General features: G+C 35.8%; 1 protein-coding gene across 4 annotated transcripts; it reads right to left on the bottom strand.

Annotated features, from left to right (window-relative positions):
* DDIAS (DNA damage induced apoptosis suppressor) lies at positions 1-22,756 on the bottom strand. Of its 4 annotated transcripts, none has more exons than XM_037840872.1 (5): positions 22,685-22,756; positions 13,832-13,960; positions 7,750-7,911; positions 5,340-5,457; positions 1-207 (listed from the first exon to the last, which is right to left on the bottom strand). In XM_037840872.1, the coding sequence occupies exons 2-5, from the start codon at positions 13,942-13,944 to the stop codon at positions 55-57; spliced, it is 546 nt and encodes a 181-aa protein (XP_037696800.1). In that variant the 5' UTR covers positions 13,945-13,960; positions 22,685-22,756; the 3' UTR covers positions 1-54. The 4 variants fall into 4 exon arrangements, with proteins under 4 accessions (XP_037696800.1, XP_037696796.1, XP_037696797.1 ...); XM_037840868.1 differs by lacking the exon at positions 1-207 and adding an exon at positions 582-3,635; XM_037840869.1 differs by lacking the exons at positions 1-207; positions 7,750-7,911 and adding an exon at positions 582-3,635.
* Positions 22,757-22,827: the final 71 nt, after the last annotated feature.

Genomic DNA, 22,827 nt, shown 5'->3' with positions numbered 1-22,827 from the left:
ATATAGATGCTATACAACTGTACTATTCATTACAACTTGTCTGTTTGCAAATTTTCAAAATAAAAAGTTGGGGAGGAGGAGAGCCAGTACAATAAGAAGGTAAAAATACAGGGAACACGAGGTGATCTCAATATTCTCCGTGAGGTAGGCAGTAAAGACAGTAGCAGAAGTTGGTGGCATGAGAAGAATGAAGATCTGGAGTAACTGCTGTGGAAAATGACAAAAGAGGCTATTCAGGGATACATAAGATTTTATAGGGTGCAGCTGAGGTGCTGTTAAGGGTGTGAGTATCCGGAAATTGTTCATTTTTGCCCCTATTAGCACGCCAAGCTTATTCGCTATCACAGAACTTATCACATAATTGTTTACTCTACTAGACCAAGAATTACTTGATGGGAGGGGCTTGACTTTTATCTTTGAGTTTGCAACACCTAGCAAGTACCTGGCATATAGTAAGCATTCAATGACTGCATATTAAATAAAATAGAGACAGTTTCACATTTAACTTCTAAATAGTATGTTTTTATTGACCTTTTCTTACCTACAACCCAAAGATGCTGCTGGGTTAACTGGTTCTCTTTCATGCATCATAAAAGCTTTGTAATATTAATGTATTGAAAGTGTGTTTATATGTCTGTCTTACTCAGTAGATTACAATCTTTTGAGCTCAATTACCCTGCAGCTGTGTGTCACAAACTCTTAGCACAGTGGTTGGTCAAATACATAACAGGCATTTTAGGATCAGAGCTGAACAATTAATAAAGACTACATTTTAGTTTTCAAAGGCTTTATTTCTGACTGTACATGTGATTTAACAAACACTTAAAAAGCAAAATTAACAATATTAATAAAGTATAATCAATGATATGAGATAAAGTGCTAAATTATCTTAACCTCAATATTCTGGATAAAACTCTGAGAAAAACAATGGCTTTACAACTTTTAAAAGGCACAACAGCACCCACTGGTCGCAAAGATCCCCTTTGTCTTTCTATCCATTGATGTAACAATTCTTTCCATGCCACTGAGGTAAAAGCTTCCAGATTTATCTTTAAAAGAAGTTCAGTAATTAGGTTCAGGTAACTTTATGAAAACAATTCAGGTGACCAAGCACTTTCAGTTTCAGGCACAGAAGATGGCCAATTTTTTGAAAAGGGAAGACATTTGACTTTTGAACAACCACCAAATCCAGAAACTGACTCTTTGGAAATCCAGTTTGAAGTTTTACAGCTATATTTAGGAGTTTTCTGTTTCACTGCAGTAAGCATGTTGTTTAACTCCTTCTTAATTAAACATTTATCAGTTCTCTGTTTGTCATGTTTCAGTTTCTTTCTTGGTAACTCTTTCTGATCAGGGGAATTACAGACAGCAAGGCATTTCCTCAGACCCAGGGCTGGGGATCCAGGCATATCTGAAAGAAATACTTTTTTTGAGGTAGGAGGAACCCATTCATCAACATCAGTTTCAAGACACTTTGCAATCGGACAGTGGTTGAAAACCTCCGGCTGTGTAACACTGCATGCGATAGGGCTTCTGGATCTCTGGCTGAGTGTTTTTTTATTTTTTGCACAGCTTGGGGTGGCCTGCTGTGTATCATTTTCAGAGGAAATCCTTGATTTTTTATAGCTAGCATCAAAAGCTGAATAAAACACAGGTAAGGTTTTGAAAGCATGTTTCATCCCATGAATTCTTGTTTGGTGGAATCGTGCAACTGGAGTTGACTGTGAATATGGAACAAAGTCTTGGCTATCCACAAAATCATATTCTGAATCTGACTGAAAATGAGGTGGAGAAGAACATGTTTTTGGATACATAGTGGCAGAAATATTCTGCAAGGATAATTTTTGTGAAAACAGGTTGGAGTTTTCAGGTAGCGATCTTAGTGAAAAATCAGATTTTGCAGGATGACTTTCTGCCAAAGTCGTTTCCCACTGTAAGAGAATATCCTGTGATTTTTTTATAATTTCTGTTGCGGTGTTCACTTCTTTGGCACTAACATCAAAGAGATCAGCAGAGGCATTGTAGCTACTACCTTCTTCATGACCAACAGAAAAGCTCTGTGTTAAATTATTACTGACAAGTCCATAAGGCATTTCTTTCAATTTATTTGGACTATTACAAATAGATTCTAAAGAATATGTAAGTTCCCTGCAAACTGAAAAACTGTCATCTTGGTTCTTTAGCCACCTATAATATTCTTTGTTTTCTAAGCTGCAAAGATCAGAAACATCATTATATTTCTTAGAACAAAAAGCTGTCAACTTTTCACTCATTTCTGAAAGTGATTTTTCTCCACATCCATTTAAATATTTGATACTGAGACAATAATGGTTTCTCTTTGAAGTACTGCACCTGGGTGAAATTTCAGTCCTATGTGGTTGGGTTCTTGTGATTTGCAAATCTTTTGAAGATGGAAATAGAGGTGACAGATAAGCATTTGGCAGAAAATACTCAGAAATTTCGTTTCCTTTACTATGTACAGAGACAGTCTCTGCTGTGTTTTCTGATTGTGACTCCTTTTCAGCACCAGGACTTGGATTTACTTTCCAGCTGGGAAGGAAATAATCTTTGCTAGAGTTTGTTTTGACTGTTGCTTGTGATGATCTCAGAGCTATAGGAGGTGTATGCAGGGCTCCAGTTCTCTGGAGAGTCAGAGATAACCTGCTGTGGTCTGCATGTAATTTACCAATGTCATTACTCAGATAACATTTCCGACTACTGGCATCTGTCTGGGTGAGAGCAGTCTCACTTTCAATAACTTCAAGAAACTTGTTCAGGCTTTCAGAGAATGGCAGATCATCCCAAATCTCAGGGTCACAGTCCAATGAACCACCAGCTTCAAGTCTGAGTGAAGGTGGCTGTTCAGATCTTTCCTGAATACTAGGAAGGGTATCTATATTATGATGTTGGTGACATGCTAGCTCAGGCTGGGAATACCTATTTTTAATTTCCTCTGCACTGTGGAAGTACTTTGCACTGCTCAGTTCAAGAAGCTTTTGCATTTTGAAAGGGAATAAATTAGAGTCAGTAACCCTAATTTTATTATAAGTGCTATGATGTGCACTCAACTGATTAGTTTGTAAGCCAAGTTCTTCATCCAAATTTTCTGTTTTACTCTGTTTATCCATATATGAAACAAGGCTCCACGAACCCTGAATGGGATCATGGCAGCTATTGCAACTGGTGGCCTCTGCAAAGGAGTTGCACTTTCTATTCTGGTGAAGAGTACCAATGGCCTTGCTTTGTTCTGAAGCTGAAAAATCATCATCTGTTAGATGTGAAACAACAGAAGTGAGTTCAAGCGCTGGCTGCCAAAATCTTGAAGAACTATCTCTGTCATGGAACTCTAAAAAACAAGAACTGCTGTCAGAGCCACATATGCTGCTGAGATCACTATCTGAGTGACCTAAAGTGAGTAAGTAGCTATTAGATGCCTGGGATCCACAGTAAAGTTTCCTGAAATTGGAAGGCCGCAGAAGCTGATGGAAGTAGTCAATGACAGTGAAGCCTGCGACACCTGGGTCTGGCAGAATAATCTGGCAAGCTACTAGTGCTTTAACTTCTCTTTTGCAGTCAGGGCGTTGTTGTATGAAGTTACTAGATTCTGAATCTTGCCCACCTCGGTTTTCAAAATTCTGTTCAAGAAGTAAACAAATTTGAATAAGAATAAAATTTTGTTTCTTTGACTCAAAGAAAGGTGAAACAGTGATTTAAAAGGTTAAGGTAGCTACAACTCTTACCCCCATCCTCCTATTTTCAATTCTTTTAGTGCTAGAGGCGGAGCAGCAATAAGTAAAGGAATGTAAATCTTAAGAGACTTTTCTTAAATTCTGGTTCCAGCATTTCCTTGCGTTGGGATTTTATAAGTTATTTAACCTCTCAGAGCCTCAGTCAGTGTTCCAGAGAACAGGTGTCTCATACCAAGATAAGGAACTATACCACCCACAAAGGAATGATACAGCTTTGTAGTATCTTTCATGGCTAACTTCCTTCCCTGCTTCCATAGGTCTGCGCTAAGTAATTTCTCACCACATGGGCTTAGACTCCTAGTGAGGCTTTGGCACCAAAGAACCCCGATGTAACACCCTCCATCCCTAGGTACTATTCCTTGGAAGAACTGAGAAAATAGTTCCTCAAATCATTTTCTATGAAGTGTAATTCTCCTGCAGAACCCCAGTTGAGGAAGGCTGCTAAGGTATGACTTTATCTCTCTAAACTGGTTTTAATTGACTGGTGGGCAGGGGCAATTTTTCCACTTCAGGAAACCTTAGCCACTAGACCTCTGGAAGTGGCCCTACCCATTAAAAGTCCACAGTTGAACTTTTATTTATTTATTATACTGATGTATTTTTTTCTAATGTGTAAAACTAAAAACTGCCTGTGTTAAAAATGTGTATAAATTGTTCAATGCAGAACTTAAGTTAGGGTTTTAAAATAATTCTTAACTATGAATCAACCAGAAGCCCTCTGATTTCTCATCTTGGCTTTTGTCACTTACTAGCAATGTAACCTAGAGCCATTTATCCTCTCTGAAGTTGTTTTCTCATATGCAGAACACTGATAATATCAACCATGGAATGAATGTACTGTATTCTGAAAATGGCAAATCAATTTTAAGTTTTCTTCCAAAAACAACTGATTCTTAAGGCTTAAAGGAATCTCATAAAGTCAAATGGGTAGGTCTTCATTCAGGAAAAAATCTAAACCTTTTTTTTTTAAAGATAAAAAACCTTCTCCCACCAATAGGCAACACATTTCATCTATTTCCTAGGCACAAAGCCTAGCACAAAGTAGGTATTCAGTAAGTATTTTCCAAAAGAATAAACGACTAATCCTTCAGCATCAATACATTCTTTTAACTTCTTCTGTCACTTTTGTAATTATTTTGGAGCATCTTTCTTAACCTATTCTTAGAGTTCTTATGAATACTCAGATAGTTTGCCTTTGATGCTAGTTCCCTTCTTCTACTCTTTTACTAGATGATGGAATTAAAAAGTACAGAGCAGATAACAGTCTTACTACAGAATCTGAACAAAATTTGGAGGGTAAAATAAACGCCAAATATCAAAGCAACATATCTAACACTTCTGAATTTATAATAAGTTTAGATTTCTGAAGCTCTGGAAGCATTATCTAAAATGGGTTTTTCCGACTTTTGAAAGGAGAAGTTGCCACACATGGTGTTTTAACAGATCATCTGTATTCTATTTTTATATAGTTTGAGGTACTTCCCCAGGCCATCACATTTATATAACTCCTCAAAACTATTTAGAAAATTCAAATCATTTAATTACAATGGAAATGTTAACAGAATACTAAAAGGAAAGAGTCTCAATTACCGTCACTCCAAAAATAAAGTTTTGTCCAATAAAGCACGTTTCAACTGCTTTAGTCAGTAGGTTCTGTGTTGTATCACTGTCCAGTGTTTCAAGAATTTCATTAGGATTCTCAATGTACCTTGATTGGAAGGAAAATTAAAAATGTGAAGAGATAAACTTTGAGATTCTACCTGCCTTAAAATCAGAAGACACAATTAGTTTGAAACTGCAGCATGGACCTTTTCAGTTACATATTGTGATGGTTAGGTTCATGTGTCAACTTGGCCAGGTGATGGTCCAGGTGTCTGGTAAAGCAAGCACTGGCCAAACCATTACTGCAAGGACATTTGTGCCTGGTTAATAAACCAGAAGGCTGGTTTATTAAATCATCAGTCAATTGACTGCACCTGTGACTGATTACATCAAAAAAGGACATGTCTTCCGCAATGAGTGAATTCAATCAGCTGGATTTAATCCAATCATTTGAAGACTTTTAAGGGAGAAAGAGAGAAGACCTTCTCTTCTTCAGCTAGCCAGCATCTCCTGAGGAGTTCATTGAACACTTTCAACAGAGTTGCCAGTTTGCTGCCTGCCCTATGGAATTTGAACTTGTACATCCTGCCTATGGAATTTGGACACGTGCATCACCAGTTTTGTGAGACACTTCTATAAAATCTTTTATTTACAGATAATCTCTTGCTGGTTCTGTTTCCCTAGAGAACCGTAACTAATACACATATATAGAAAAAAGTGCTTTAAATACTTGAAAGGCTATGTATTTTGTTCCTTCTAATCTCCCATAGCTTAGAAAAACAAAAACAATTCAACAAGTGTGAATAAAGTAGACTTCTGTCAAATATTTAGGTCCAGCAATTTAAATATTCTAGGGGGGAAAACGGCAGTGGGAGAAGCTATGGGACTTCTAGACCTCCTCAAAGCAGAGGGAAGTTTTTCCTTTTTGATAATCCTGGCTGTGGTCCCTCTGTTGTCCCTCCCTCTGTTGTCCCTTTCTTCAAATCAGTTTGTTCTTAACCAGAAGGACATGGACACAGATTTCTTCTGCCAAGTGATTATGGGAGGAAAGTAGATGACGGATGGTGAGGAAAAATTTCAACTGCTTATATATATCCTTACATTCTCAGGACAACATCTGTACAGGCCAAACTATGCAGCTGAAATTGCAATGCAAGTAAAAGAAATGACAAAATTTCAACTTCTAATCTGTAAATATTTCTCTCAAATAGCTTCTTCTGTCCCAAGGGACCTTAGCCACTTGACTGTTAACCTCAATTTAGATAATCCTTCAGTTTGAAGTGATTTTACTTTCTTTTTCTATATTTCTCTAACTTGCATTAGAGTTTTATAACTTAAGTCAACATTCTAATTACAGCTTAGTTGGCCTGAATAAAAGAAACATCATGCAAGATAATTCAGGAAATAAAAATCTTCCTATTCCTCACTTGATTTTTTTTTAAATCAAATTCAGTTTTATTGAAACATATTCACATACCATACAACCATCCATTGTATACAATCAAATGTTCACATTACTATCATATAGTTATGCATTCATCACCCCAATCTATTTTTAACACTTTCCTTATACCACAAAGAATCAGAATCAGAATTAAAAATACAAGCAAAAAAGAACACCCAAATCATCCCCCATCCCACCTATTTTTCATTTAGTTTTTGTCCCCATTTTTTTTTTCTTCCATCCATACACTAGATAAAGGGAGTGTGATCCACAAGGTTTTCACAATCACACTGTCACCCCTTGTAATCTACATTGTTGTACAATCATCTTCTGGAGTCCAGACTACTGAGTTGGAGTTTGATAGTTTCAGGTATTTACTTCTAGCTATTCCAATACATTAAAACCTAAGAGGTGTTATCTATATAGTCCTAAGAATGTCCACCAGAGTGACCTTTCGACTCCATTTGAAATCTCTCAGCCACCGAAACTTTTTTTTTTCATTTTGCATCCCCCTTTGGTCAAGAAGATGTTCTCAATCCCACGATGCTGGGTCCAGATTCATCCCTGGGAGTCATATCCTGCATTGCCAGAGAGGTTTATACTCCTGGGAGTCAGGTCCCACGAAGGGGGGAGGGCAGTGAGATCCCCTACCAAGGTGGCTTATTTAGAGGGAGAGGGGCACATCTGAGCAACAAAGAGACATTCAGGGGGAGACTCTTAGGCACAATTATATACAAGTTTAGCCTCTCCTTTGCAGTACTGAGCTTCATAAGGGCAAGTCCCATGACAGAGGGCTCGGCACAACTTGATTATCTTTTAAAGGAATTGATGATCTGAAGTTGACTGATCATCTTTTCACTAAATGCATGTTATCTTAAAAATCCATATCTTAAATACTGTCGACATACTAAAGGAGCAGCTATGAAATAATGAAGATGCTTTAAATATTCCTACCTGTGCAAACCAGTGGCTGAAAGACCAAAATATGTATCTAAGCAGCTTCCAAATACAGTAATGTGAAAAAGTTTGTTTGACTCTGCAACTTTTAAGGAAAGTTTATATCTGTAACTGGCATTTTCAGCTCCACCAGAAGAGCCACATTTTGGACAGTTAGACCTGGAAAAGTGGGAGGAAAAAACCAACAGTGTTGAGATGCTCACTAACATTTTTTCATATGATGAAAAAAAAATCCAGAAAAGTAAAGTAAAAATTAAAAATAAAAAAAGTATTTTGTGTACAATGTTCCTAGACAATTAAACTGTTCTATTCTAACCACTGGCTTTATTGATTTAATTCAGTAGCACAAACCAAACTGATAAAGAACTGAAGGAAATCTGGTGTGTAGTGTGTGAATGTGTGTCTGTGAGAGAGAGAGTGAGAGAGAGCAAGAGAGAGAGAAGATCTTATGGGTTATCTGAACCATCATTAACAAATTGAGGTATATTACAGTCTGGGGGCAGGGGGAAAACTAAACTTAATAAAGTGAGCACTATAATAAATGAAGACCTGAAATTTAATGTCTATCTTCTGTTAAGAGAATAATGAAAAACCTTGAAGTATTTAAAAAGTATTTACACACACGGTATCTAACTGAATTTTTCTCACCATTATAAGAATAAGAATAACTTCACTTTCTTTAGCTCACTGGAATATGCTGAGAATTTATCAGATGACTAAAAATTAGATAGGAAAACCATGCAATTTAGCTTGTTTTGAAGGCAATATATAATTGTGGCCAAAGTCTTTCTAACAAAAAACTATATGCTATGTACTAGCTTGTGCTAGCCTTGGAATAGTTATTTAATTCCTTATGCCTCGATTTTCTCATCTGTAAAACCCCAGGTTGAAGGAGGATAAAATGAGACAAAATAAATAAAGGATTAAGTGCAGACCTTGCCAAATTAATAAGTATTACATCTCCTTCCCCTTCATAATTATATTAAATATTGTGATGCTTATTGTCACTTCTACTTACTGTTTTCCCCCTTTTCTAGATGTTTGCAATAACATTCTCTAAGTTTGATATCCATCTTTCAAATACTTAATTTAGCAAACTGACCCCTTAAAACATGTAAGGTAATGGATAAAACTAGGAGTTTCTGATTTTTCATCATGTTTCTAATGATCTGGTTATTAAAAGCGGCAAAAAGCAAATAGAAAATAACGTTAAAAATAGTTGTAAAAATTTGTTTGCTGTAAGATAGCCACTAGGGGGAGCCTACAACCCCACAGCATCCAAGGTGACTATTTTGAACAAAGGTTAATCTGGTCCATCATTTAAGAGGTTACTGATTTACCATCATTAGACAGGTGCTATTTTTTTTTTTTGCTTCACTGAGGATGGATGTGTATCAACCCATTTATATGATCATACCCAATCTGCTGGAGTTTGTGTTGTAGGCTTTGCCATAGAACAAAGTGAAGGTAACTGACTCACTGGGGACAAAACCTCATTCATACCAGGCTCTAGTGAAATTAATTGTTTTAAATATATATTAAAATTTCCTTAAAGGTTACATATTAATGCCTTTAGGGCTAATGTAAAATTTCTACCAAATCTTAGGATAATTTATATGCATTCAGTGTTTTGCAGTTTATAAAATGCTGCACATATATTACTTGACATACATATTTTTCTTCACAACAATATTGAAAGGTAAACAAGGTAGGTATTATTACCATTTTACAAATGGGGAAATTGGGGTGAGTTTTTTGCCCAAGGAAATAAAACTAGTCAATTTCTATCCAAATCCAAGGCTATGGACTCCTACCTGGAGATCTTTCTTGAATGACATATGATAACTGTAAGAACCATACAGATAATAATGAACTGTCTTATAAATAAAGAGTATCAGTGATAGCCTTATAAAAACGAGGCCTTAATGCATATACATACTAAATTACACATTCATATAATGACTATGTATAATAAAGATATTTGCTTAGTTTCCCTTAATTCTTTTGGGAATAAGACTGGATTGAAACAAATAAATGTTAGTATGGTGCGATATAGGTCAGAGCTTCTCAAACTTTAATATGCATATAAATCACCTGGTGATCTTAAAATGATTCTGCTTCAGTTGGTCCAGGATAGACCCAAGATTCTGCATTTCTAACAAGCTCCCAGGTGCTTGTGTTGCTAGTTCTTAGACCACATTTTGAGAAGTGTATAGACAATAATTTCTTATATATTTACCTAACAGTATCAAGTGGGGACCCAAATGACAGTCTGCTGATTTAACTTCCAGAAGAATCCTTATTTCTAAAATCTCATTTGTTAAGGAATAGCAGTTCTCAAACTTTTTGGTCTCGGGATCCTTAATGCTTTTAAAAATTCTTGAGAATACCAAAGAGCTTTTGTTTCTGTGGGTAATATCTATATTTCTAGTAATATTTATATTAGAAATAAAAATGGAAAAAAATTAAAAATATTAACTCATTAAAAATGATAGACCCCACTATATAGCCAACATAAAGAACATATTTTTATGAAAAATTACTGTTTTCCAAAATAAAAAAATAGGTAAGAATAGAGTAGCATTGTTTTACTTTTCTCTAAATTTCTTTAATGTCTGGCTTAATACAAAGATAAGTAGATTCTCAATATCTCTTCATTGTTCAATTTATTGTAATACAACATATCATATGGAAAACTCCACTAAGAGAATGAGAATAAAAAGGGCAAATAATGTCTTAGAATTATTACGAAAATAGTTTTGACCTCAAGGAGTCTCTGAAAAGGTATGAAATAATACCTGTAATATGCTACCATTTTTGTTTGATCCCAGTTAATATCAAGTTTTATTTTTCTAGGTTAGTTTCCTGATATTCAGCCAAGAAGCAGAAAAATACAGGTGATCAGTGGTTCTTAGTTTTTTTATATCTTGAAACTCTTTCAAAATTTGATGAAAGCAATGGACTCATTTCTCTCCACCAAGAACACACACACATGACCGTAACACACAACATTATACATACTGTTTCGGGGAGAACGTGATTCTTACACACCTATAACCTGCACCAGATCCCAGGTCAAGAACACCCAGATTAGATGATTACATAATGTCTCTGAGTTTATACTCAGATTAAATTGAATGTACAACGTAATGAAAAATATTTTTAAAAAATTATCTCCAAGGCCTTCATATACCACTTCCCCACCAAAAGAAGAGGAGAAAACCATGATCTACATGTGTGAAATTCAATTTGACTTGCTTAAGTAAATGATACACACTCTTTAGGTGGTTGGGGGATGGGGAAGAGAAAAGATAGGTGGTCTTTAAGCTATGATTCCCATTTTAAGATAGAAAAAGAAAGTTCAAAGTGTCAGAAACAGATATCTAGGTTAAAAGGACTATGGGTCCCACCAAGACACCCAGAAGGGCAGTTTGCATGTGTTTGGGAGGGGCGGATAAATATGTACCCTCCCTAGCTCACAAGTAATTTTGGGAGAGTATACATATGCATACACGTAAACAGACACAATAATCTTCTCAGATGTAGGACCAAAATAACTTTTTTATGTTTTTATATATATATATATCTATGTCTATATTTATATCTACATGCACATGAAGGAAACGTTTTTCAAATGAAACCTCATTTGTATCCCTAAATGAGTTGTTCTTGTTGAAACTAGGTAGGGGCCATAGAGCCCTATCTACTACTCAGCACTAACCACTATTACTTCTTTAATCTCTGCCTCCCACCAAGGGTACCTCCATGGATCCCTAAGGTACTGCAGAATAAAGCTTGAAAATTACCACTGCTCTAACCTATAAGCATGTCAGTTGGAGAGTAAAAAGAAGAAAAAAGTTAACCCCACAAAACACCTATTACAGCTGTAGTCACTAAGGATTTGGGGTTCTGAGAAGATCTTTAGGGAGCAGGCTCTGCTCTTCAGTGTCTCTAAGATCTTCTGCAAAGGCTTGAGTGTGGAAGTCCTCTGTCATAACTTGTTTTGCTATAGCAGTGGAGAATTGAAAGTGAGGGATTTCTGTTTCTTGTGTTGCATAAAAATGACTCCAAATAAGAAAAAGGGAAGCAGAAACAAAAGTAGGAAAGACAACCACCAGAAATATGGGAATAGATTTTTTTTGTAGTATTATCAATGTGATATATGTAGAGAACAGGCTATATTTCTGTGGACTAAATTTCCACAGGGAAGGACCAAGTGCTGTGGGTTTTACATCTCTAAATGCTCCAGTCAGAGCTCCCCTTTCCCAGAGTGCCTTAAGCTCCAGAAAAGGGGGTGTATGTCATTCTGGGTACAAATGCCACTGCTAATTTGGAGGTAGTATGGTGATTATGAGTATAGACAGCAGTCAGTTTGCTCAGGCTTGAATATGTTTCTATAATTAAGTAGCTGGCTGTGTGATTTGAAGCAAGTGATTTTAAGTTTTCTAAGCTTCCTTTTCCTCCAGTGAAGGCTGGTACTAACAACAGCTTCCACCTCATAGGTGTAGTATTAGAAGATACTGTGCCTACAAGCTCCTAGCACATCAAAACATTCGTTATTACCAATTCAGAGAAGTAACAATGATATCATTGTTCAACCTAAACTTTGGTTTCAAATTTTATCTTTAAAAGAAATAACTTGGGAAAATGATTTTTAAAAATAATATTTATCACCTATATATTACTGATTATGTATCAGATAATGTTCTAAGCACTTCACATATAATAACTCATTTAATTTTACAACAAAACTATGAGGCAGATATAATTATTTTCCCCATGTCACTGAGGCTCAGATAATGTAAATGATTTGCCCAAGGTCACACAGCTGTAAGTGGCAAGACTGGGATTTGAACTCAGGCATTCTGGCTCCAGAGAATTATCCTTTTAATTACTACAGTATACTACAATAAGTATTCTACACCAATAGCAGATTTGTAATAATACTACCATTTGGAAATCCTAACATAAGGTCATGTAATGTACTAGGAGATTTCTGTGCAATAGCTCTAACTTTACAATTACTCCACATCGTGGCTGTTATTATCCTATGACATAAATGAGTAATTAGACTCATAGAATACCTTGCCCAAGGTAATATAACTAGTAAGTGCCAGAGCTTATCTGCAACTCTGTGATATTCTCTGAAGCGTGAAATCTTTCCACTATATCACAAGAGTAGATCCTAATCAAAGGCAAATAGCTCATGAGTTTTAGTTTTTCAAATGATATGTGGGAATCTGAAAATGGGTGAACCTAAGACCAGACTTAAGACAATCTAGACATTACCATACTGTCATTTATTCATTCATTCAACAAACATTTGCTAAGCATTTTCTATGAACTATGGCCTAGACAAGATGCTGAGAATTTAATGATAAATAACACAAACAAGGTTTTTATCCTCAGTGCTTACAAATGAGTACTTGAGAGGACGGCTTAATGGAAGAACAGTGATAACTACTGGAAGGTTGATTTATAGTCTAGAAGTAGTTTAGCACTCTTAACCCTTCCTCATTCAAGGCCAATTAGACAAAAGACTGGTTAAGAATACTGCTGGCATACTACTCTGAGGTATTTATTAGGTATCTTTATGTAGCTATATGAACCTAAGACTTGACTCTTCCTCTAGGCAAAGAAAAATTGTTCTTGAGGAACTCCAATCCTAATCTCTGGTATCTACCGTATGAAGACCAGAGAAGTGTCTTGGGCTCTCTAGGTATACTTGGCCTGCATCTGAGCACCAAAATGAAGTATTATGTGCCAAGCACTTTTCTAGCTGCTAGATAATACAGAGATCACTAAAATATGGCTCCTGCTCTCAAGGAGTTAATCTTTTTAATTTTTATATATTTTTTAAATATCTGGGATTCATGCAAAAACAAACAAAAAACACCTGTACATATTTCCAGAGATATCCCAGAAGTAGGTCAAATTTTGCATCAGGATTGGGACTTACTCTGAGAGAATCTTATGCCCTGGTATAGTGAATTTAACCCTTACTTGCCCTTGAGACATAGGAAATTTATAGTGTACCCTCATATTTCCTCTCCTATGCTTACAATCTTTATACTTTTACCTTTTGGAGACTAGTATTATCCGAGAGAAGCACTTTTGACATGATGGGTATATAAAACTTGAATTCTGGACAGCAAGTACAGAAGCGAGAAGAAACTTTCTTCTTCTATTCATGTGTTCACACTGTGGCCTGGAAAATAAAATAGCCACTGGGGTGATTGACAAATCTTTAACTGCACATGCGCATTCATTTCTTAGGAAAATCAATTAACCTCCACTGCAAAGCCAATTTTCACATTCAAAGTGAAGGCAGTGTCAATGTATTGAAACATTTTCTTTTTCTCCTTAAGTAAAAATGTTAATAGAAAGAAAATAAAATTTAAAACACAATGGCTCAAGCAAATATTCTGTTTCTGAATAGATGCTCCATCCCAGTAATTCAGGGAAAATGTCATTTAGCTTATTTTGCACCTTTACAAAATATTCTTTAAGTTATCTGTAATGATTAATAGGAAGAAAATTACATTAATCTGTTAAAGAACTTAAATTGGAAGGAAAGGCTCTTTTTGGCGGAAAATTGCTTTAATAGTTTTCAGTGTACATATTTTTACACACTTTGAAGCAAAAAAAAGGCAATTCAGATTTTGCAAACAGAAAAAGCAAAATGTTACAAGGTTAAAGTATAGGTCAAAGTGCTTTAAGATCCTCAGAGAAGTATAACAATAAAATAGCAATATTATTCTTTTATACTTTCTCTTTAAAAATTCAAATGTTGCTTTTCTTACCAAAAAAAAAATCTAAACTGATTAGCTTATTTATAGCATAAAATACATGCTCTGAAATAAAGGTTTCTGTACATATTCAAGGTAAAACTACATTAATAAACTTTCATTTGCAAACACATGGTAAAAGCTTTCAATTTCTGAAAATGGGCAGAACTATTTCTGACAAAGTGGAAGTATTAGTTTAAAAATGATAATAGAATCTTTTAGGTACAGTTCTTCACAGAGATGATCACAAATATAAAAATGTGGTGACTATGGAAGGGCGATCTTAAAGTGATAATCACCTGTCCATCAATCAAAATGTTTCCTGAAAATAAAAGCTTATGACCTAAGGCAGTAAGATGGAAACTTGAAAAGATGAAAGATAAAACAATTTATGTAAGTCACTGATCTGTGCACAGAAAAGAAAGCTAATCTTGCCTAATACTTGTAACCCTTGTTTGGGATTCTTAGGTATATAATGATTAGTCAAGTTCTACCAAAAGCATATGCATATTTCTAGACTTGTCACCTTAGGCCACATAGAATCGCCAAGGACAGGGTAGAATAAGTGACATAGGATACAAGGGGAAGGTAGGAAGAAGGGTCAAAGAGAACTGCCATTAATTAGTGCTACTAACCTCAAATTCCTGGTCAATGGAATGTATGTCAAAAAAGGCATCTGCCCTCTAGATTTGCTCTAAAATCCAGTTTGGGATGGGGTTTAATATTGTGGTACACCTACCTGTGAGTTAGTGGAGATAACATAGGGCAAACCTCCCTCCAAAAAATGTCAACTCTTATATTCTTAAAATACTATTTAGAATTTCCTTACAATGGCCTGTGAGGCCCCCTGTGATCTAGCTCTTGCCCATCTTCCTGACCTTGACCTGTATCATTCTGTCCCATCTGTACCACTTTAACCACTGCACTCCAGCCTTGCAGGCTGCCTTTCTGCTCCTCAAACACACCAAATGATTTCTCTTCTCAGGACTTTTATGCCTACTATTCTCTTTGTGGGAGTTCTTTGAATAGCTGGCTCCTTCTCATCCTTCAGTCTTCAACGTAAATGTTACCCCCACTTTATTTCAAGTATACACACTCTTTCTCTTAGTTCCTATGACATCATCCATTTTATGCCTTCATAGCAATAACCACATTGTGTAATTATTCTATACATACAAATACATATACAATGCAAATCCTGCATTTGTATACTTATTATTATTATTTTTTTTTGTTCTACCCTTACTTGCCTGGAAATTCCATGAGACAGGGACCTGGTCTATCTTGTGCTCCACTGCATCTGCATTACTGACAACAGTGCCTAGTACCTAGTAAATTCTCAATGAATATTCACTGAATGAGTGAATGAAAAACAAATGATCTTGCCATTTTTAAGAAAATTTATAACACACTAGGCATATGCTATATATTGGGATTTTCATCTTTTTTCTTTAAAAACCCCCTAAAAAAGCTCTACTCTATTACCAACAAGATGACGACTTTTCTTCTTTTCCTAAACCCTATACTACTGTACCTTATTCTATAGTTCTACTATCTGTTTTCTTCTTTATTATATTTCTTGTCTATCGTCTATCCCTATTCAGTTCTGTTCTCCCTGTTGCCTCTTTTCCTTGATTCTCTTCCTTGCTCTGTATGCTTTACGCATCTATGTTAAAAAGAATACAAAAGAGTAATCTGAGTTGTGTTTCCAATGTGTGTGTTCCACCTCTCTCCCCTCTCATGTTTCACATTTCTGTGCCTTTGCTTTTTTTTTTAACCCTTCCCTCTGTCTAAACTGCTCTTTCATTCTCCTGGTCTCTTTAAGATTTTTTTTAGGTATCTTTTTCTACAGGAAGCTTTCCCAGGATAGGTTAAGTGATCCTACTTTTTAATTTATCACTATTATATTAAATTTATCTACTTAATGTCTTTTTCTAGAATCAGAGTAGGATCTTAGAAGGATCATCTCTTTATGTTCCCAGTTCCATGATCAATAATTTTGAATCTGAACTTCAGCTATTAACCCTCTTCCTGATGTTCTGCTCTTCTTCAGCTTTGTGATATACCTTTTAAATATAAAACACAATTTTACCAAATCATAAAATAATCTTATATTTGTATATGTATTAGAACACACAGAGTAGTTTCATTTATAGTAGTTTCATTTCATTTAATATGTTTTAATCTACATTTTATCCTTAATGCCAATTTTTTCCTTAATAAGGAACAAATTGTGAACAGAGACTATCTTTTTTAAGGCTCTAAAATAGATTTTTATATTGTACCACAACTATATAGACACTCATCCAAGCATATTTTTTTATACAATTGTTATCAAATTTATACTTTAGGACATGAATTAAACATATAGCATGAGTAGGACAGTGAGCTAAGTGTTGTGGGGGGAAACAATTTAGACACTTTCTGTCCTAAAAAGTTTACCGTCTAATTGGGCAGACAACTCACCAAGTACATGAGAAAACTAAATAAGCAGAAAAACTGTGATTAATTTCTAGATCAATTGTGCAAGCAGTAATTGCTATCGTTTTTAAAAGAAGAGTGATTAAATTGCTTTTATTTAAGGTTTTATTGCCCTCTACTGGATTAAATAAGCATGTCTAAATAAATAACTGGCAAAATTGAGAAATGAAATGAAAAAAGGTCAATAAACTCTTTTTACTCTTTGTATTTTATGTGGTAAACCCCAGCGAATGGCAAAAGATTTCCCATTCATTATATGATGGACAACAGTGCAATAACACCATTCAAATCAGTCACCATTAGTTATTCCTTTTGTTGTTTTCAAAGTATTCCCTTCATGGTACTTGTCAGGTTGTTTGCTTTGTCTTTCTTTTTCTCTACTCCTTGACTCATAGTATGGTGAATTTACATTTGATGAAAAACTGAAAGAAGGGCAGGAATGAGTAGATACTAAGGTTAGAAAAACATGAAGATAAACTTGAGAACAATTTCAAATATGCCATCTCTTGCAATTTATCTTCCTCTTGACTTTTGCTGGGAAAGATCATAATAACAGTGTTAAATTTCCTTCAGCTCCATCACAGACAGGAAATCGTATTCCAACTTAATGAGCTCCATACATTTACTTATTCATCAGTTATTTATTGTGCAGTTGCTAAACGTCAGGTAATGGAGATATAAGTGATGGACAGAACAAAGTTTCTCTCTAGTCGTTAGACATACTGTCCATGCAAAAGATGGATATTAAATAGATGATAAAAAATCTCATTGCTATTGTGGTAAATTCTATAATACCATGAGAAAATATAACAAGGGGACTGAGCTAGTCTTAGCTTAGGGGGATAGACAGAGAAAGGAGGATAGCTAGGAAAATATATATATTTTTCAAAGAATTTCTCTGAGTGGTGTGATTAAAGATAATTTTTATTTCCTTTATATATTTAAATATTTTCTAAATGTGTTACTTTTATAATTAGAAAAACAAATAAATATAATGAATATAGTAGAAAGGAAACTTGGCAATAACATACAAAGCTCACTGATCACAACCCCTTGCATCCCATTTTTTAATAGCCAAGTGGTTTTCAAACTTTGGTGTAAATCAAATCATCATTTTCGATGAAACAAAAATTGCTGGGCCCAACTTCCAGAGCTTAATTTGGTAGGCATGGGATAAGGGTCTGAGAATTTGCATCTCTAACAAGTTGCCAAGTAATGTTTATGTTGTCCACACTTGAAAATCACAAGCCTGGCCATTGGGACTGGAAATAATCTGAAGTCTGATGGTGAACAACACTTATGATTAATTGAGTTATAGTTAAATCCTAAAGACTAAGAGCATTTCAGTGCCTTTCTGATTACTTTGCAATTCTTTGCTCCAATCCATTATCTAATGATGTTTCAGTTTAACTTCCTTATTATCAAGTTCTTAGAAGATACCCTTGTAGTCTCCAAGTATGAAAAGGCATGCCCAGGTCTGCACACACACTGACAGGTTTTTTAACTCTTTTGGGCTAGATTAGAAAATCTGGACTAATTCCTATTTATTGCCAGATTACGAGGAAAAACTTCGAGTAAGTATTTAGTGTGAACTGACATGGGAATGGTGGTAGAGAGGATAAAGAGAAGATAAGAGAAGTATAAGATGTGGATCCAATCTTAAAGAAACTCATAATTCATAAATTTAATGGTTTAAGTACTTTTACGTTATTATCTGATTCACTCAAATCCAGTTGGGTTCATAATTCATTTTTTAATGCTTTACAGTTCTCAAAGTGCTTTTACATCATTATCTGATCCACTCAGAAATTAAATGACTAGTTAAAGGTCATAAAGCAGGTTAAATCAAGTCTGGAACTCATATTTTCTGATTACTAGCTCACCAATCTTTTTAGTCAAGCTTGATGGTTAAGAAACTATTTGCATTTGTTTCAAGACAGTAGCCAAAGGATGAAATTCCTCCTAAAGAAAACTAGTCCCCGTTCTAATGACATAAGGAAAAGGAAGTACAACCAACTTTTCTCCCTTTCTTCATTCCTCTCAAAACTATTCTTGCCTTATAAAAAATCTTTGTCACCTTGTTGCTCTCAGATTTCCTATTTCATATTTTACAGCCCAAGAAACCTTAGCTATGGGAAGGGTGGCTATTTTGAACTGTTTTCTTAACCTTACATAATAGTCTTCTCTGTGGGTGCATACTATTTAGTATTTCTAAAGGCAGTTATAACATGTCCCTAAGAAATAATTTACTGACATTAGTATGAAAATTCTAGAAAGGGAAGAGAGGAAACAGGCAGGAGAGGAAATTAAACAAAAAACAAAGAGACAAAACCTCTGGTGAAGGGAGAAATACTGGTGAAAAATACTTTTAAAACATCACAGGGAAATCTTAGTGCAACATAGAATTTGTCTATTTATTGTCATTTATGACATGTAAAGTACTGTGCTAATGATGGGGAAGAGAACAGAGTTACAGAGAAAAAGCAGGCTCTTGTGTTCTGGGAGTTTATAATCTATTGGCTAATACTATGTATGACTATCAACAAAGTGATACAAAGGTACAAACAATGTGTAATAGGAGAGGTACTAAGGGCTTACTCATTCCTTTAATGTTTTGCCTTGAGAGCAGGTCTTACGACCTCTATTTTAGGTCTTAATTCTATTTTAGAAATATGTCTGAAATGTGTCCTTTCCTTTCGTTTTCCCAGTCTTTGCAGCTGGTCAGATACTTATCAACCCTCACCTGGACTACTCCACAGCCTAACATCTCAACAATTTAAAAATACTTATTGTCTATGTACTATATCAAACATTAAAGATAAAATAGTGAATAAGACAGTATTTACCTATCCTCAAGGGGCTTATAGCTCTATGAGAAAAAAAGATTACTAAACAGGTAATAGCGATATACTCTGCTACGAGGAAACACTCTTTTCTCCTACTTCACTGGCGGCCCTTTCTCAGGCTCCTTTAATGGTTCATTTTTCACTAGGCTCTTCCCTTTTTTTTGTTGGTGTTGTTATTGTTGTTTGTTTGTTTTCATAGTCTCTCCCTAGGAGATCTCAATCATTACAATGACTTCAAATACCTGTTATACTCATGATTTCCAAACTTATACCTTGGGCCCTGCCTGACTTCTCCCCTTAGCTCTAGACCTGTGTATCCCAATTGCCTATCCGTCTCATAGACATGAAATTTAATCGTAAAAAACTTCTTTCCCTTCAATTTTCTCCATCACAGTAAATGGCACTACTCTTCAACCAGTAATGTGGTCCTGATACTGATGAATCATCCTTCATTCATCCCTTTCTCTCACATCCCACTCACCAATAAGTCCTTGAGTCTATTTCCATATTTAGAAACCATCATTCACTTTTTCTCTATATATTCTGCCACCATCTTTTAAAAAAATTTTTTTATTAGAGAAGTTGTGTATTTACAGAAAAATCATGCGTAAAATACAGGGTTCCCATACACTTCCCCACCGAAGAAAATTTGTTACAATTGATGATAGCACTTTTTTTGTAATTCTGTTTGTTAAACAGTAGTTATATTTGTTACAACTGAAAGACTATTAAAGTAGTACTATTAACTATTAACTATAGTTTACACAGGGGTATTTTTTCCCCATATTCCCAGCCTATTTTTTTTTTTTTCATGCATGTCTTTATTATATTACTCATATACCCAAACCCTGGATAAAGGGAATGTCAGCCACAAAATTTTTACAATCACACGGTCACAAGATGAAGGCTATAATAGTTATACAATTATTATCAAAGATCAAGTTTATTGGATTACAGTTCAACATTTTCAGGTATTTCCTTCTGGCTATTTTGATACTCTAGAAACTAAAAACAGATATCTGTATAATGATTCAGTAGTCATAATCATTTGTTAAATCCTAACTTCTCAGTTACAACTCCTCCTCATTTGATCATTCTCTCCATCTTTAGGGATATCTGGGCAATGACCATTCTAACTTCTTTGTGTTGAAAAGGAATGTCAACCTTATGGGGTAGAGGAATGAAACTGGTTGGTTCTTGGAAAGCCTGAAACCTCTGGGTTTCAGAGCTTATCTGGCATAGGAGCCATCTGAAAGTTTTAAGTTCTTGAAAAAAATAAACTTAAGAGGTAAAACTTTTATAGAGTATTAGAGCCCAAGTTATTCTTCAGGGTTATCAGGAATACTTCTGGTTGGAGCTTGGCATATTGTGACAATGTGCAACATCTGCCTGAAGCCTGCATAAGAGTAACCTCCACAATGACCTCTTGACTCTATTTGAGATCTCTGAGCCACTGAAACTTTGTTTCATTTCTCTTCCCCCTTTTGGTCAAGAAGGCACTGCTGGTGTTGATCTGGCACCAACTTGATTCAGACTGACATCATCTCCTGCTTATGTTGCTGCATTAGCCTCCTAACCGCAAAATCTGGTCACTGGCCATCTCTTCAGGCTCATTTCATATACCTTTTCTACTGAATTTGTTCTAGCAACACTGGTCTTTTCTTTGATTCTTGAACACTAAGATGCCAAGCTCTTCTCTGCCTCAGGACCTTTATATATCCTATTCACGGTTTGGAATTTTCTTCTTCTCTTTTGCATGGCTAGGTCATTCTCAATTTTTAGATCTCAATTTAAATGTCAACTCCTCAGAGAGGCCTTCCACATCAACCTAACTCAGTAGGTTCCCCATGTTATTCTTTGTAAGACCATCCATAAAAGATAAGTTCTATTTAGCACAGCAATCTGTCTTGTCCGCCATTTTATCTTTAGTACGTATCCATTCCCCACACAGAGAAAGGCACTTTAAAAATATCTGTAGAATGATTAAATAAGTACTGGGTGCTTTGTGTTCCAAAGTACTTCTAACATAAAAGGCTTTGTAAACTGAGAATGGGTAAGAAGTATGGAGGTGGGGTGGGGTAGCTGGGGGGGTGGTGGTTAGAAGAGATTGGAGATGAGAGGGAGGATGGTACATTTGAGAAACTCAGAAGACATTCTTTAGGGCTGGAGTGGTAAAAACAAAGCCAGAGAAGCAAGCAAATACTGGACAAGAAGGTCCCTGTAAGCCATGTTAATGATTTTGGAATTAAAACTGAGGGCAAAAAGGAGCGACCGAAAGGTTTTAAATAGGGAGTGCCCTGATTAGATTTGCATTTTATCAGCCTGGCAACATGGAGACTGGATGGGAAGGAAACAAGACTGAAAGCAGGAGAACCAAGTGAGAGGCTACTGTCACAGATATGAAACAAAATAAAGACATTACAAGCGGCGAGAAGTGTACAAATTTGAGAAACTCAAGAGGCTGGAATGATTGGCTGGGTGTGGGAAATCAGAAGGAAGAAAACTAGAAATCTTTCTGGTTTGAGCATACCGCTCAGTTAAGCACTTTTCACTCTGGGCCATCAAAGCAGTCTGTAACAAAGAGCCCTTTCCAGCACGTACTGACTGACTGCAACAGCACTGAGTCTAAGGTAAAATGGTTGACTTTTTTACTCTTCTAATCTCATGACCACACTTTTACAAAGGAGGAAACAGAGTCCTGAAAAAAGCAATATTAAGCGTAGGGCCCTGAGTCTAATTTCGTAACTACGTTAAGGGCCTCGTTAGGGATTCCTGCCCCTTACTCTCCCCCGAGAACCTCTTCCCCTACCGCCTCACCTGTGGCAGTGGACCCGCACCCAGTCCAGAAAATGGCTCACAGACGCCCCAAACCCAGTTGCTCATCCGGCGCCTAACAATTAAATCTCCCACCTCCCCTTCCGCCGGAAGCGATGTTTGCCTGTGGTTCTTCAGAGCCAATC

This window comes from Choloepus didactylus, chromosome 6, assembly GCF_015220235.1.
Source record: "Choloepus didactylus isolate mChoDid1 chromosome 6, mChoDid1.pri, whole genome shotgun sequence".
In the NCBI taxonomy this organism is placed as follows: Eukaryota; Metazoa; Chordata; class Mammalia; order Pilosa; family Megalonychidae; genus Choloepus; species Choloepus didactylus.
This window is presented reverse-complemented; position numbering and strand designations above follow the sequence as displayed.

Coding starts and splice junctions, on each gene's coding strand:
- DDIAS (XM_037840868.1), bottom strand. CDS start 13,944: ATGAATAGAAGAAGAAAGTTTCTTCTCGCTTCTGTACTTGCTGTCCAG. Junction 5,458..7,749: donor TCAGCCACTGGTTTGCACAG/GTAGGAATATTT, acceptor CTTCCAATCAAG/GTACATTGAGAATCCTAATG. Junction 3,636..5,339: donor ACTTTATTTTTGGAGTGACG/GTAATTGAGACT, acceptor CTTCTTGAACAG/AATTTTGAAAACCGAGGTGG.